At 41.8% G+C, this 17,593-nt stretch overlaps 1 protein-coding gene and 1 long non-coding RNA gene across 2 annotated transcripts in view; one reads left to right on the plus strand and one right to left on the minus strand.

Annotated features, from left to right (window-relative positions):
• The window catches only part of parp4 (poly (ADP-ribose) polymerase family, member 4), a gene marked incomplete at its 5' end in the record, with an annotated part of 48,773 nt that extends 43,197 nt beyond the window's left edge, over positions 1-5,576 (plus strand). The window contains 2 exons of the mRNA XM_019860050.1: positions 3,226-3,352; positions 4,748-5,576. Coding sequence (XP_019715609.1) covers positions 3,226-3,352; positions 4,748-4,967 — 347 coding nt within the window. The remainder of the gene's footprint in view (positions 1-3,225; positions 3,353-4,747) is intronic.
• Positions 5,577-15,401: 9,825 nt separating this feature from the next.
• LOC109510048 (uncharacterized) lies at positions 15,402-17,365 on the minus strand. The gene is made up of 3 exons (XR_002167051.1): positions 17,265-17,365; positions 16,947-17,066; positions 15,402-15,470 (listed from the first exon to the last, which is right to left on the minus strand). It is a non-coding gene; the product is annotated as an uncharacterized LOC109510048 (long non-coding RNA).
• Between the last annotated feature and the right edge of the window lie 228 nt (positions 17,366-17,593).

The raw sequence follows: 17,593 nt of genomic DNA on the forward strand, positions 1-17,593 counted from the left end.
CAGAGGCACTCATCCTGGCTGCTCAGGGGCAGGCCCTGAGCACCAGAGCCATTGAGGCCCAGATATACCACACCAGACAAGACCCAAGGTGTAGGTTGTGCAAAGAGGCACCTGAGACGATCCAACACATAACTGCAGGGTGTAAGATGCTGGCAGGGAAAGCCTTCATGGAACGCCATAACCAGGTGGCTGGCATAGTCTACCGAAACATCTGTGCGGAGTATGGACTGGAAACCCCAAGGTCAAAATGGGAAACACCTCCGAAGGTGGTGGAGACTGACCAAGCGAAGATCCTGTGGGACTTCCAGATCCAGACTGACAAGATGGTAATGGCGAACCAACCAGATATCGTGATCATAGATAAAGGGCAGAGGAAAGCCGTTGTAGTGGATGTAGCGGTCCCAAGGGATGGAAACATCAGAAAGAAGGAACAGGAGAAACTCGAGAAATACCAAGGGCTCAGAGAGGAGCTGGAGAGAGCCTGGAAGGTAAAGGTGACAGTCGTGCCTGTGGTGGTCGGAGCACTCGGGGCAGTGACCCCCAAACTAGATGAGCGGTTGCAACAGATCCCGGGAACAACATTGGAGATCTCAGTCCAGAAATGTGCAGTGCTGGGAACAGCAAAGATACTGCACAGAACCCTCAAGCTTCCTGGCCTCTGGTAGAGGACCCGAACTGAATGGGGGATGGACACCACCCGAGGGGTGAGACGAGGATTTTTTAAAAAAAAAAATTTTTATCTCGGAAAATGTCAATATAACGCTGGAACATATTAATTGCATTTCCATTAATTTCAATGGGATGTACCTTGATTTACCAACATTACAAATTACAAATGGGGACACTGTCCCACTTAAGTTACTCAGTACCACTGTAATGGAATAAAAACATCGTGCAACAAAAATCAAACAACATAAATTTGTTAATTATAACACACATTCAATGACTGGTAACACAAACACATACATATGAAAAGGATGAATGCCCTTAGAAGTTCATTAATTAAATCAAGTTAAGTCAAGTCAAGTACAACTTTATTGTCAAATGCGCCGTACAGCACAGATGAAATTTCTTCCCTCTCAAGACAACATAAAACAAGAGGAGCCGCTACAGGTGTCCGCGCTGCCATCAAAAGAAAAGTTAACATAAAATGACAAAATAATACAAGACAACACATTATACCAGTGTTTCTCAAAAAGTGGGGCACGCCCCCCTGGGGGGGCGCGAGGCTCCGTCAAGGGGGGCGCGTTTGACTTCGGGGAACATGCTTTTTTATTTTTTTACTGTCCTAAAATAACGTGCAGTTGCACCTGCACTACGTTAGGGGGCAGTAGCGCTCTCATTGGGAGAGTTTGCGCAGGGAGCATTCTCAGGGAGGAAATATGACGAGGCGTATGTTGCACTTGGCTTCAATGTGACTGCAGTGGCAGACGAGGAAAGATCGATGTGCTTACTGTGTCTAAACCTTTTGGTAGCGGACAGCATGAAGCCAAATAAATTAAGGCGCCACTTAAAGACATTACACCCCAATCACGCTGATAAGCTGTTTGAGTTTTTTTTTTTTTCGAGAAAACGTGCCGAATATTGCCAACAATCATGCCGCTTTGTGACCGCTACTTCAGTAAACTAAAATACAGGTTCCGGCTACACATTGAGCAGGAGCCGAGAGTTGCTGTGTCCTACTTCAAACCTCGCTTCGAAAAGCTGTGCATTGCAAAACGTGCTCCTTGTAGCCATTAATCCAGACATCATCTTTGATTTAAAAAAAAAAAAAAAAAAGGTTTTTTTTTATTTTTTTTTTTTCTTAAATGAAGGATTTAATGTTATTTTTGAATTTCAGATGCACTTTTTTTTTTCTGTTCCAGTTACTAAAGCTATTCTTTGTTGTAAGTTGGTCCATAAAGTTGGTCCATATTTCTTTCTTTTTTATTCTCTTATACGTTAATAAGGATACAGTGTTGTGCAAAGGTGTACTTATAACAATTTTATAGACAAATTATACTATTTATAGTCGTGGGGGGGGGGGCGCGAGATGTTTTCCTCTTCCTTGGGGGGGCATGACAGAAAATAATTGAGAACCACTGCATTAGACACAGACAATCGTGCAATCTTAACCACTTTCCTGCATACACTTTGTTGTCTGAACCAGTTTTAGATGAAAGAGGAGCGAAGCAAAGTGTCCTTTTCACCAGTGGATCAAAGACGTCATGCTGCAATGTGCACATGTCTGCTACAAGCTTAGCTTGAAAGCCACAAGAAGCTGTAGCATCCATTCACGGAAAAGAGAGATTGGCTCTCTTCTCCTGTCCCATGTAAATCCGCTTCAATTCCAAGCCCTGACTCCCAGTTCCACATACGCATCGGCGCTCTGCGCTGACGCTCCTTTCTATCTATCATCATCGGCTCCTCAAGCCATGCATCTATCTAGCCGCAGACTGTCCATAAGGATCGACTTTTCCTCTGAACAAAGCGGAGCTGTGAAAATGCTGCCTATTTCAGGCACAAGACACAAGCGCCCCGGGGCTGTCCAGCAACGACAGTCAAATGGCGCTGACATTCCTCCCAATCCAAGTCAGTGCTGGTACACACGTGCCGCTGAGAAGGCACAACCACCAAGCACAGATTTCTTTGACGAGTGTAGTGGCCAAAAATGCTGAAAATAGTCCATATCAGGTCCACACGATGTAACAACACCACCATGTGACAAAACAAAAGACAAAAACAACAAAAAAAAACGCAAGGCTCTTGAAGAGCACTTGCCAACAGCTGCCTACTCGGGTGGCATCTTGGGAAAAAAAATAAATAATGCAGAGCGGCACGCAACTGAAAAAGAAATTTTATTTACAGTTGATCCCTGCTATTTGCGGGAGATAAGGACCAGGCCGGCCTGCAAAGAATGACAATCCACATATAATTGACGGCCATTGAAATGCATGGGGGGGCGGGGGGTATTTTATGCATGATATATTTTTCAATTAATCAGCCAATTCATCTGTGATCTGTATTTTTCTCTGTCAAAAATCGGGATCAGGCTAAAAAAAATCCATATCCTATTAAAATGGTATGGTAAATAGGAGGCTAACTTACGCAGAAGACATCAACATTTTTTGATTGGCGGTTTAGGTACAGTGGTGATCCATAATGTTTAGTGAGACTTCAAAAATGATATTATCTCCCTTTTTGTGACCTCATGCTTTTTTTTTTCCACTTGTCGTGCGTGTGTAGGTGCAAAGGCCCGTACTGACATTCTGAGGCTCCTGGCGACTCTTCTGGTCCTGCAGCTGATGCGCTTGGAGAAGCTCCCAGAAGGTGTATTGCTGCGCACGCTCTTCTGTCTGGAGGATACTGACAGGTGACACTCCCACCGTGATCATCACATATAAAGAGTTCGGATTTTCAACTGGAACATTCCCTCAACTCAATGAACAGGCAGGACATTTCCACTCGGGTGCTTCACTTCATTTGCAAACTGGTATCATCAGACGATGCGCGTGGTAATGTGACTCAGTGAAACTTATGTAGAAATGAACACAATGTCAGTTCTAAGATCAGGACAAAATGAAATGAAGTATTCATCTTCAGGACAAAAGAGAGGTTGTTTAACATTCAAGCTGTTTCTTTCTGTAGCTTCGATTTATTTATTTATTTATTCGTGAGATTCAAGACCTACTCTACGTGCGTCCATTGCGTTTCCGGCATGGGGCTGAAAGATTTTTATAAAACAATCAAATTGTGAATTTTTTTTTCCCCCTCAAAATTGCGATAGAATTTTCAGTAATTCTTCCATGGTGCTTTATTTTTGTATTTTTCAACAAACAAGCAATTAATATTTATTAGAACAAACAATATCATTATGCATTGTAGGATACTAAGATCAAGGCATGGAGCATGAAGCATTAATATGACTACAATTACAGGTCTAAACCTACTAAATACTTTCATGTGTAGTCGAGGAAGTTTTCACCACAACATTATTTTGCCACTCGTAAACATATTGTGTAAACACATTTTAAAACTTCCTTCCTATCACCTATCACTCAAGTTATCACAGAGCAATAAATAAATAAATCATAAATGTACAAGGCCCTATGATGCACCTAATTTGGGTGCGCGGGCGCCCGAATTTCACAATGCCACAACTGATAAAAGCCAGAGGTTGCACTTGTGCCATCTGCCTGCCAAGCTCCCATCACTCAAAATACACGCATATTATGGTTTCAGCCAATCATAGATTGTCAAGGGTGGGAACCTCTGATTGGCCGCAGTCCAGATATTATTCTACTTTTTTTAGATTTTTAAACTTTATTAAGCACTGAAAATGGCTGGCTCTCTCAAGCGGCTAAACACTTGGAGTTGCTGCTCTCTTACTAGCCATGTAGCAAACAGCACAAGCACAGACGGGGAAACAAAGAGCGTGGTGAAATAAAAACCATGCGGGACAATATCATTGCAGTCTGTGGGACTCAACACAGGCAGCTTCCAATAGCGACCAAAAAGGAGCAACAAGGAAGCATCTGTGTGTATCAGGTGGTTGTTTTGACATGATTCACCGGATCGTAATCATACTGCCTTTTTGGCAGTGAAGAAGCTTCAAGTCATGCTAAATGATGAGCTAACCTGGAGCGCACTTACAAAGCGCTTGATCTACACCATTTCGTGCTGAAAGTGCTTTACGGAGTACAACGTGGAGTACAGGATGTCGTTTTCTCCAATTGTCTTTTTTTGGTCATTGTTTGGTGCAAACCAGGCCCGCCCACTGGTGGAAGGTGAAGAAGGCGGTCAACTGGGTCCGCTGGGCAGACCGCCAGTACCCTTGCATCTGCAGCCGGCTTGAGTTCGGTTTTACGTGGGAGTCGGCTACCCGCCAACTGCTGGGCTACGACAGCCTCCCTGACTTCTCACCTCTCACCGGCCTGGAGCTGAGGAGGATTAAGTCGGCCGCTCCTGCCTCCGTGGTCGTTCACTGATCACAGCATATTAAAACACACTTTTTAAAAGTATTTCGTACCTGTTCTCAAGTTTGCTTGCTTCAAGCTGTTTGTCACCCCTGGCTGAGGTTTACTGTAAAAATGATACGTAGAATCAAAGAGAATTACACAGTATATTTAAACACCGAAATTTTCAACAGATAGGACACATAATTTCCTGTACCATAATATTTTATTATCTGGCGTGAGGTTTTGCTGGTTGGATGTGTGATATTCGTTTTTCTATAATTTCCTCGCACAAAATATTATGAGACTGCAAGGATATTTAATGGAGCAATATGTTGGTAAAAATGTTGATTTTGAACTTAAAATGGACAATGTAAAAGATTATCAAGAATTATTAGGGGATCGTTTGAGGATTAATGCTGATTTCACTGCTTTTATTATTCATCACGTTTGGATATTCATGATTTAGATTTTAGATGATTAATCTCTGTCTTCAGAGATAGTTAATTAGGACCAATACACACCAATGTTGAAGAATAATCAATAAAACAAAAACCCTTGACTCGCTCGTGGTTGCATGACACCCTGTACTATTAAACTGACCTCTCACCTGCAAAGACAATAAATGTGGACAAAAGACAAGCCTTTTTCTTTGTGATACTTGTTTTGCAAGTTGCCTAATTGAGACAAAAGCACTTTTGCTCTACAATGGATCATAATGCAAATATTCACATTTTCTATTGAATTGACTGTGTAAGAGGAATCCTTATTTTGTGTTTCATTCTATCGTGGTGCAATGTAGCTTTTTGCGCCATAAAGGTTACTTTCACCACACTTCCTATTTTACACACATCAGGGTTGCGGTTGCTTCGCAGTATAGTTCTAACACAAAACACCGACAAATACTGCTTCCTCTACAAACTTTTTTGCACCTCGGACCGGTTTAATGTCAGACAATATTTTCAGTGACCGGCCTTTGGGGCCGGATAAATACAACAAAATAACATATGACCTGCCAGAAAACTGTGGTATTAAGATAATAATAAACACGAATCATAACACGAGGAATGTCCGATCTGGCCGCAACACTCTCTGGTCGCTATGGTAACAGCTTATGCGTGCCTTCAAAATAAGATACACCGCAATACAAAGTGCATGAAAAATATGACTATCGCCGCATGTTATGCAGAGTGGGCTTGGTGCGTGGGAATCTCCCGTTGAGATAAATCCGTAGTTTAAGTAGGACTGATACTGTCTATTAAATTTAGCCTTCTTTTTCTTGAAAGTCGTAGGCTCCTCTTCTGTCTCCTGGCTGGGCCTTTGCCCCTTCCCAGAGAAACTTTCCAAAGACGTTTGGTTTTTACTCATTTTGCTCGCTCCCGGGTTTCATTTTAGCGTTAACCTATCACGTGATTGAGAAGCGTGCCTTGACCCGCGCCAAGAGTAACATACTGTAGACAGATGTAACAGAGAATCCAGTATTTTTTCTAAATAAAACATCTTTCCGATTCCGAAATGAATAAAACCAAAGTAATGTAATTTCTTTTATTCTTTCTGTGACCAAATCCCTCACGGACCGGTACCAGTCCACGGCCCAAGGGTTGGGGACCATGGCTCTACAACAGTGATTCTCAAAGTGTGGTATGTGTACCACTAGTGGTACTCAAAAGAATCACTGTATTAAATGTTCAAACTATACCTAATGTTACAGTGGCTTTAACTTTTTTTTTATCCAGTGGTGTATATTTGCTAAATGCAGTTCAGTTGTATTTAACTTTTCACAACAATACATTTGCTCTTAACCATTTAAAAATCAAATCGAAACAGGATCGTTACCAGGCTCCTGCACAGCTTCCTGATGAGCTGATCATTTGAATCAGTTGCATTGGAAGAAGAGGAGGAGGACATCCAAAAACAGGCTGGATAAGGAAGGGCTCCTGAGGGCTGGACTTGACCCCCTTCATATGTTGAAATGGTCAGTCAAGTGTGACAATTTACGTGAAGTGCTAGTTAGCAGCAAGGTTGAATCGAGAAACCGCGGCAGCGCGATCTAGCTTACCCCGCGATCTACCTTACACTACTGCAGTAAGGCCAGCTTCCAGATGCTAAATTGAATTCAAACCAGCCGCCACAGGGATTGTTAATTATGGTAATCAGCCTCCAGCGAGTGGTGTTGGCTGCCTTCAAAATTAAAGCTATCGAAGTAATGCATGCACATCAGTGGTTTGAATTTAAAATCAGGTTAGAAAATAACTTGTTTGTGCTTGTTCCCCGCCAATACTGAACTATATTTTGAAAGTAAAGCATTGTTAACGTCCTCCAAGGTTCACGTTAAAACCCATATGTACATTTAGAACAAAAGCACACACTGTATGACACGCCGAAATACAAAGAGCTCTCCCCCCCGCCCCTTCATTGCCACACATGTGAACAGTGGTGCATTCAGGTAACCCAAGGACGAATGGTGTGGCTTGGCAAGACATGAGAATCTCCTTTGCTTGACATGGTTGCCTGAGCTCTTTAACAATAATGGGCCCGTGATCTGTCTTACTTCCGACAGGATTCGCCCATCGAGATCACGAACACACTTGACCTTTTCAAAATCTTCGACCAGACAATCTAATTCATTTGTCAAACTGGGGTCGATGAAACAATTATCTGCCCCAGAGTCCACCAGAGCTCAAATAGGGAGACCCTGAGCCTCTCAAAAATGTCTCCCTCCATTTCCAGCCTCTTGGGTGTGCAAGATCCAGACTCAGCTTTACCATAATTCCAGCAGCCAGTGCCGGTGTTGGTGTCTGACTCATAGTTGCCCACATGAGTAGATGGGCGTCACGCCCATGGAGGTTGATTATTAGATTGCAGACAAGGTAGGCAATCTGTCGCCGATTATCACATTGCCTTTTGATGACTGTTTATCACGCACAACAGGCATCTTCTGCCGCGACTTGAGCTCCTCCCTGAAAGACGAACTTGCAGTCCGCGACAACACCACAACCTTGGAAGAGCTCACTGGTCTAGCCAAAAGAATGGACAACCATCTGAGGGAGAGAATTCAGGAACGCGGAGTGGAGCAGTTCTGTGCCCGGTCAGAACTCCGCCATGTTGTCGAAACTCCAGACGGCCGTGTACCGGCCCACTGAATATTGTCCCAAGGTGTGATTGCTAGTATGAATCTTGTTAGACAGCAATTTTTGCAAAAAGTAATGAAACAATGAATATTTGCAACTATTCAAATGTTCTTTTGAAAACACATTGCCATGGACAAAAGTCCATTTGAGAAGGTCAAATTAAGTTCACCTGTCAAGTTTAAAGTGCATTTCTTTTTTTTTTCTATCCAAAGTGCATTTGTGGTTCCGGACCAGTCCAGAACAGGAGTGGATCCCACAAACGCAGACCAAGAGAAGATCAAATACAAAAATGGTTTCTTTACCACACAAAGTCACAAGACCGACAAAGTACAACACAAAAACGCTGGTAACAAATTAACCAGGATAAGAAAGACTCTAACCAAAAGCACCTGTTAACAGCAAGGGAAATTATTCAAATTAATAACACAAAGTCACTTGTCACAAAAAGACAAGGAGAAGCCAATCAACAAGAAAAATCAAAACCACCCAAGGATAACACTACAAACAAGAACAAGGGAAACACGGAACAAACAAGACAATACAAACCCACCATATTGTGTTCAAGAACGACAAGGGTCAAGAAAATAAGCACTTGGACATGAGCTGTGAGCATGTCTCTCTGGAATGACCTCCCACTGAACATTCGGCAAGCCTCCTCGCTGCCCATCTTCAAAACATGCCTCAAAACTCACTTGTATTCTGTGGCAATTTGACTCAGCATGACTTAGATTTGTTCTTGGTTTTGCTGTTCGGTGCTTTCTACCGTCTTTATTACCGATTTGCTTTACTGTTTGTTGTATATGTTAAATTGCTCCATGTGCAGCACTTTGTATGCAGCGATGGCTGTTTGAAAGTGCTCTATAAATACAGTTGAGTTGAGCAAGACAAATATTTCAACAACAGGTGATGGCCTGAACAGTCCCTTATAACAGGTGAAAACTGATGAACCTGATTGGGAACAGGTGCAGAACGGTATGGGACGACCCTCCAATGCCACCTGCTGGAGACAGAAAGAACAGAGTCATGACAGCATTAAAAAAAAAGTATCCACCCAAAAGCTGAAAACAGCATTCTTAACTATTTGTGAATAGTGTGTGTGCACAGTTAGTATGTGTTCTTCTTAGATTTAACCATGATAGGTGCTCATAAATAAATGTTACTTCATCATAAAATTATAGTGGTACTGGTAGTAAAAAAATGCTGAATCCATATTATTGATCCAGATTATCCTGAGTCTTTCATTGAACAGTCTAGAACACTTGAATCAATACACACACACACACACAAACACACACACACACGCACGCACACACAAACAACTTTGAATTTGTATTAGTTCTGGTGAGTCTGTGAACCCTCAGTTAATACAGAACTTTTCTTTTGGACGTCAGACTCATGATCGCTGAGTCAAATCATTTCACTAACAGCCGCCTAGCTCGAAATTAAACAAGACCAATCAGCACGGGCTTTGGTGTGTCAAGAAAAAGCACAAGTCAAGCGCGTGTCGTGCCTGTGATCATGTCCATTTCACGCCTCGTCTATTCCACGCAATGATGCAAACCTGCGCATTGTTGTCTCACAAGGCTAAGGCCTCGTACACACAAGGATTTTTCAAATCACCACACACGGGGCAGCGTGTCCTTGAAAAGGCCATGCAAGTCATGTCGGACTCAGCCCAGATTTACCTGTTTTCACAAAGCAGTGAATGAAGTGACACACAGGTATCACACATTAAAAACAATGTATTCAAAGACTTCTTGAATGTAGAGCACAGGTGTCAAAGTCAAGGCCCAGGGTCCAAATCTGGCCCGCCACATCATTTTATGTGGCCCACAAAAGCAAATCAAGCATGTCAAGTTCCATGATGCTTGCTAAGGTCTGAACCAAAGTTTCAAATTGTCATATGTAATTCACAATAAAAGTCATTATTATTGACTTCTGATTTTAAAACTAGTTATCCATCAATATGTTGTGTGCTGTATAGGTAATATGTGGAGGTGATTAAACATTTATATGGTTTGCCATAAAAAAACGGCTCTCCAAGGGAAACCGGAACTACAAAGTGGGCCTCGACAAAAATGAGTTTGACACCCCTGATGTAGAGGAATCATTTTTTAAAGGTTTGAATATCGGTTCATACGCAGCAGACATTGAGGATACATGTATGGTTTGAAATGAGTGATATGGTTACTGAAGCGCAGTTAAAATAAGGCACCCCACACAAGAACAGGAAAAAAAAAAAAAAGATTGTGTAGAGTGTACTTGAAATGACCAGCACAGCGCACCACTTTGCAAACATTAAATACATTGTACAGTCAACTTTGATTCAACTTGGCAGCTTCTGCCAGCATTCCTGACATGTTTATGAATGATGGTGCAACTTAACCCTTTTATGCACCCTGAAACCTGATGACATGATTAGCTGTCTACTGTCCTAACCGCTGTTCCAGAAAGGGTTAATTTGAAGGCCTGTAAATGTTAAGTGTATTTTAAAATGGAACCAAAAGATACTGCATATACACTGCACATTTGCACTGTGAATACTTTGAAAGTATCGATAAATACAATAAGAAATACTCGTAAACATATTTCGCTCTTCTTAGGTACAGATATTTTTTTTTTAATGCAGAAGACAGTGAGGTCGATGAGTATAATTAGGAAGAAGCACCTTGCTCAGGAAGACTAAATTTGTCATGTCCCGTGTTTGTTTTGTTCCAGTTTGAGCAGGAGTGAAAGGTGTTTGACCTCCAGCAGGCACACCTGTTCCTTGTTCCCAATCAAAGCCTTGCCCAATATTTAAGAACTGCTGAATTGCCTTCGCTCTGTCGGATTATTAACCTTGCTCACTGTACTGCCTCAAGTGTTATTTTTCTAGATCTTGTTGCTCATGTTCCTGGTCACCCGTGTCTGTTTAGATTCTGGTTTTGTATTTTTGTTACAGAGATTTTTACTGATTTTAGTTACGCATGTTTGGACTCAGGGCAGGCCGGCGGTCGAGTGGTTAGCGCCAGCGACCTCACAATGCAAAGGTTCAATTCCAGCTCCTTGTGAGGATAAAGCGGATCAGAAAATGGATGGATGGATGGATGGATGTTTGGACTCTTGCTATTTCATTTTATATATTTTCGGGTTTTGCTGTTACCTTGCCTTTTGCCATCGCTTTTTCTTCATATTTCGTTTTCCTGACTTTTTGTCACCAGCAATTTCTGTTTGGACTTAGTAGGACATTCATTTTTCCTTCAGTAAGTATTTTTGTTATGAATTTTATTTGTATCTACGTTTGTGGGATCCCATCAACATTCTATTCGTCCACGAACTGTGTCAAAATTAAATACAGTGAAATTCCTCGACAACGAAACCTTCATGGGCGAAAATACCCCCTAGTGTGAAAAAATCTTCATGCATTCCCACCATTCCCAATTTCCTGCCCCCCATACAATGAAAAAAACCCTGTTGCATTATGCGAAATCTTTTTCTCTGCTCTTGCCTCAAGACGACATTCACTACAACGAAGTCTAATCCAACAGTGACCTCTACTGCTTCGTTCGGAAACGGCAACAGCAACCACCACACTGGTTCACACATGCGCAGTAGTCCAGGAAGTACTGTATATGTTATTGTTAGTTTCAGACGCAGCAAGAACGTTGCATTGCTAAAAAGGCTACAAAAAGGACTTGTGGTTTCTTTCTGACTTTCGGGTTGAGTGAACGCTGGCGCGTTTGGCTGCCACTGCTCAACCCGCATTGTGTTTTATTGTTTTTGTTCCTGATTGTAAAGTGCCCTTGGGTGTTTTGAAAGGCGCTTATAAATAAAATGTATTATTATTATTATTATTACCTTTGGATGTCAAGCAGCTAAGACAAGAAGAGCTCTGACGCTGGAAGAGAGGGGAAAAGTGATAAAAATGAAAGACGGAGGAAGCAAAATAAAAAACATTGTCCAAGAAATTGATGAAAGTGAAAGTGAATGCTGATCGTAAATTTTGCAATATCTTTCCCTTTTTTTCTTTCTACACTGACTATATGAAGTGTCAAATAAGTGTATGCTCATACTTGTGCACTATTGGAATAAAAATAAAGAGTACACTTACGTTTGTGTGTGCGTGTGTGTGTGTGTTTATATCTGAGATCAAATTTGCTACAGTGAAAAACCCCCTGTTGTGAAAAACTTCTCGCTGCAAACATGATTTCGTTGTAGAGGAGTTTCACTGTACTTGGTTTGTTTTTTTGTTTTTTTTTATTTTTATTGTTTTTGTTTTTTAATCCAAAACATTTTGCTTTGCTTCACTAGTATGAATAATTTTAAAGCATTGAATTGATAAACAAAATGTGATATGCACCCTGAAACAGAAAATCAAACAGATTGGTTGGTCACTTTTCCTTTCTAATCACACCACACTGTAAATACTACTAAAATTGTGTTCATGTCTTCCTCTGTGTGACTGTTGGTGAATATGGAGCGGACCTGTTTTCATATACTTGTGGAGAGCTGCTTAGAACAGGTATGCCTGGACCACTATAACATGAGATGATTTTTAACATTTTTGAGGGCCTTGGAAAGATGTCAGACACATTAAGTTGAGAAATGCCTTTGATAATATGAATGTCATTTGAAAATGTAGTTCTCCCCAAACCACCTCATCTGGCTCCAAAGGAAAGCATAACTACAATGTGGCCCACGACAAAAATTAGTTTGACACTCCTGCTCTAAATTCTCTCTTGGTGTGAGAGTGTGAGTGCAGATGCTTGTTCGTCTATGTGTGCCCTGTGATTGGCTGGCAAACCACTTCCGGGTGTACCCCACTTGCAGTCTGAAAACTGCTGTGATAGGCTCCAGCACACAAAAAAAAAAAAAAATGCACAGTTTAACAGTTTTAAAGCCAGTCTTTTTCAAAAGATAACAGTTGATACAGTCAGCAAAACCATCTTAAATGTTTTGAGTGATTTCCATTCGCTTCAAACAAGATGGCTCAACACCGACGAGAGGACACCTCAGTGCATCCTTGTCCATCTGTCTTGGGCACATGCGGCTGTCTTCTTTGAAGGGCACATGTCCTCGTTGCAGATCTCCCTGACACCCTGCTTCTGAATCAGCCCACTTCCTATATGGGGGGAGAAAAACACACCCAGGTCAGTGATAGAGAAATCTATGAGCAAAATTATATCACGTTTAAAGTTTTATTTAATTTGGGCATGTCTAGACGTTTGGGTGCGTATTCCGCGCCCCCAAATGCCTGTGCGCAAAGGTGTCGGCCGTTTGGGCGGAGGGCTTTTTGAAATCCACAGTAATCATGTTAAAGCAAGGGGGCGAGCAGATGGAAGAAAGCTAGACTCGGTCACGAAGTGGGAATAAACAATTTAGGAACGAAGTGTTGTAGAACATCAAAAGACAGTTTGCCTGCTTATTCGTTGTAGATTGACTGAAAGGTGTCAGCGTATCTGTGGTTCAAAGCTTAAACCAAGTTAATCAAATCACCACCGAGAGGCCTGACTGGGGGCGTGGCATGCAAATATCAGGGGCAGTGTTTTTCTTGTATTTTGCATTTGTAAAAAATAAAAGTCCGACAGGAGCACAAGGAACTCTCAGTGTGATCAAGGAGCAACTGGCCGTCATTCGCTCTTAGAGTTCCGCTTCCGCTGATCAGAAATACAATCTTCCCTGTGTGTCGAGTCATTTGTTTAACTTTGTCCAGGTAAAAACTCTGACAGTCAGAAACCATAAAGGTGACATACAAGAGTGTGTTATCTTCACTCAGGAGTTGAAGTCGATTTATTAGTACTGTACTTCAAATCAGTTTTGTGTTTTTAATAAAGAAAAGTAGCTCTGTATAATGAAAAAAATAGCCAGTAGGCTTAGTGAGTGACATCAGGAGGTGGCCTGGCCAAATTCCGCTATGGGCAATTGTGGGACAAGGAATGGTTTGCCTCTGGCGCATATCTAGCCAGGACCACCCCTGGAGTCAGGTTGGCCAGTTAGTCTGTACGTGAGCATCTTGGTGTGAGTTGTGGCCGACAGCAACACATTTTGAATTGCGTGTTTGACTGTAACTTTCAATGGGGGGGGTTGCATGATGTTGGAAAAACACGCAATATGGGTATTGAATATGGCAATATTCATTTGATGTCGTGATATTTACCTTGTACTTAAAGAAATGAAATTTTTATTAGCTAATTTATTACATTTTAGTAATGCACCAAAATTATCACAGATTCTGTGTTAATATATATATAAAATCACAGTGCAGAGGTGCAAGGTTTGATTCTGGCTCCAGCCTTCCTGTGTGGAGTTAGCATGTTCCTGCGAGGGTTTTCTCCGGGGACTCTGTGTGTGATTGTGAGTGAGGATGGCTGTTCAACTATAGGGGTGTTCACACGACATTTGCTCCAGTGCTACGCCGGCGCTGCGCCAGTGGAGCGGTCACACGTGCAAATTTGCTCTGGGGTAGCCCCGGAAAACAGCTTACACTGGAGCAAATTTGACCCACCTCCCTTTAAAAATTTGCTCCGGAGCAAATGCTCGTTTGCGGAGCAGCACCGATGTAAATTTGCACGTGTGAACTCTCCAATTTGGGGGGGGTAGTAGCCTTACTACGCATGAGAAGAGTTGATTACGTACGGCGAGAATGCGTTGCTTTCGTGCTCTGTTGGACTTCCGTCATGTTTTTGTTTAATAACGACACAAGACATGGCTGGTAACAGTAGCAAGCACCTCTTGGGTTATACCATCTCAACTAGAACGGGGGGGGATAGTCCCCAAATGTCATCTTTCCTTTTGTAGGAGACTGGACTGTCTCGGAGTTGTTTGTGTAGTTTGTTCCTTTGTTGTGTGTTCACAACCCCCCGCCGCCCATAGAATTTATTTTGTGATTTCCTCTCTTGATTTTCTGTTTGGTGCATTACATGTTTGCTTTTCTGAGTGTCATTCAAGTCATCGTGGATTTAGGTTTTCGAGGGCGGTCACCTTCGAGCTGAAGTCGCGGAGACCGAGAAGGAGAAGGATGTGCCTGTACAGTAGTTGCTTGAGTTGTGCATAAGTTTTAAAAAGAACCAACACGACAGCTCATTTGTTTTCTGTCATTTTGCTCCGCTGCAGAAACTGCCGTGTGACCGCAAGTGGAGTTGCAGCGACGCTGCGCCGGTGCTACCACGCTCAGCGGCTTTGTACGTGTGACTGCTCCACAAAATTTGCTCCGGTGTAAAATATATCGCAACAAAATACATCGGTGTAGCGCCGGAGCAAATGTGTGCCGTGTGAACACCCCTTATGTGTGCCCTGATATTGCCTGTTAACCAGTTCCGGTGTGTCCCAAATCGTTATCCATACATCATCACTCACCAGCCATGAGGTTGTAGAGTTGGCAGTAATTGTTGCTGGTTGAGTTGGACGACTTTGTGATGGCAGCTGCCTATGATGGAATGACACTTTAAATTGGGAATCACCTGAGTTCTTCCGACAGTAAAAGTTTCAAAGGTGTTTCATAAAGGAAAAAAAAAGGTTCATAACATTTCATTATTTAAAGTGTCATAATTCATGTTATTCCATGCAAAAATAAAGTATATTGTGTTTTGAATAATTTCCATCCAATCGGCATTTATTTACCTGTATTTTATTCCGAAAACGTAGTCAGTAATCACAACATTATGGGTAGCAGGTGTCGTGTTCAGTCAGTCGAGATGAAATTGCTAACAAATCAATTAGCATATGAAAAGCTCACGAAAATGCTTGGTTGACCATTGTTTCACTGAGAGCTGCAACTATGCCTGTTGTTTGGCACCAGGAAATTCGTGGTGCATTTATTTGCTTTGCAAAAGCCACTGGATGTTTTAAATTTGTTAATTTTAGTTTCACTCAAAATTTTCATCGAGCTGATGTCACAGTTGTTAACTGTAAGCTGTCAAGACGACCATAAGAAAGGAACAAGACGCTCAGTTTCCTGGCTCATGAAGATTCAGTTTGGCTTGCTGTTGACCTGAGTACATACAGAGTGTATCCCGCACATAGTGATAAATGCAAAATCTGACAAGATGGTTTTTGTACATTTCACACCAAGTACCAAAAAAAGTTATTACCTCCCTAAATATCAGCAAAGTCATCAACATTTAAATGCAGTGACGTAATAAGCCTAAGACTCATCAAAAATGGGGCAGAGGTTTTATGTTGACAAGGTTTATATCCATGCTTAATGTGTAGTATTAGTGTTAAAATTCGACCCATTTCAGTCGTACTCTTTCTGTACGTCCTATTTTGAATGCAGCTGTTCATGATATGTTTTCATATGAGCGGAAAGCATCTGTGTTTTGTTATTTTAAACTTATCACTTCATGGCAAAGAGACAAATAGTTGAGAAGAAATGTGATTTAACATTAAAGGGCATCATGGATAAATCATGTTTTGCCAGTAACTTTTGCCACTCATTATGTTGCTTACCTACACTAAATCTAAAACTAAATGAATCAGTTCATGCTTCTTTGCGTGTGTCTGTACTGTATTCTTTTCTGGAGCAAAAATTTAACAAATACTAATGGGTAAAGTATTGTCAAGCAATCAAACGTTCTGCCTGAAATTAATATTTTTGTTGTCAGCATTCAGGGGCTAAAAGAAGCTATTTAATTCATGTGATGCTTTTTCAAATAATTGTCTAATTAGTCGCTTATCGTATTTCTTTCCTACCAAATAACCGCCAAGTTTATAATATGACTTTGTACCACACTAAAAAGTATTTCTCTGGATGAAAAATATTTTGCATGCATTTTTAATTCAATGATTATTTTGCATACCACAAGAGAAAGCTCGCATACCACTAGCGGTACTTGTATAGCACTTTGAAAACAGATGCTGCCAAGTGTTAGAAGTGACCGAAAGAAAACGTGGTGACACCCACCTTCACACAGCAGAATTCGGGTGCAGACGGGGGATTGAACTCAAAGAAGAGCTCGCTGATGGAGTGGGTGCTGGGCGACGTGTGCCTGATTTTAAGGAATGAGGCCGAGTCCTTCACCAACTACCAAAATAACAAAACAGACATTAAGCCCGACTTCAAATGGGAGTCGAAACAACTTAACAAGACAGTGACTACAGGAGTCATTTTGGCAACAAATTTGAATCCTAAACTGAAATTCTGATATTTGGTGGGTTGAGGGGATCAAAGCACACAGCACTAGATTTTTATGATGCGTAAAGCAGGTTTGGGTTTTTTTACCTCATACATGCACTCCTCCTGGCTGTCCGCACAGGTCTTTGTGCTCCAGGCCTTCACCTGCTGCCTCACAGCTTCCACTTGTTCGTAACAGGCTTGCTTGAAGAGCCTTCATGGACAGATATGAAAGAAAAGAAGTCTGAACCTGATGTGCATGTATGGCTTAAAATGAAAAATTACCATATGACTCTGCATGCTGGTAGGCTGCCGGCGGCGATGGGTTGAAGGGGGAGGATGAGGAGCAGAGCTGAAGCAAAGAGCTGAGGAGGGAGGCTCATGGTCAGTCCTTGTGGGGAATGGGACAGACTGCTCGCAGGGTGTGTTTTTAAAGG

Source organism: Hippocampus comes, unplaced genomic scaffold (assembly GCF_001891065.2).
Source record: "Hippocampus comes isolate QL1 unplaced genomic scaffold, H_comes_QL1_v1.1 scaffold34, whole genome shotgun sequence".
Classification (NCBI taxonomy): Eukaryota; Metazoa; Chordata; class Actinopteri; order Syngnathiformes; family Syngnathidae; genus Hippocampus; species Hippocampus comes.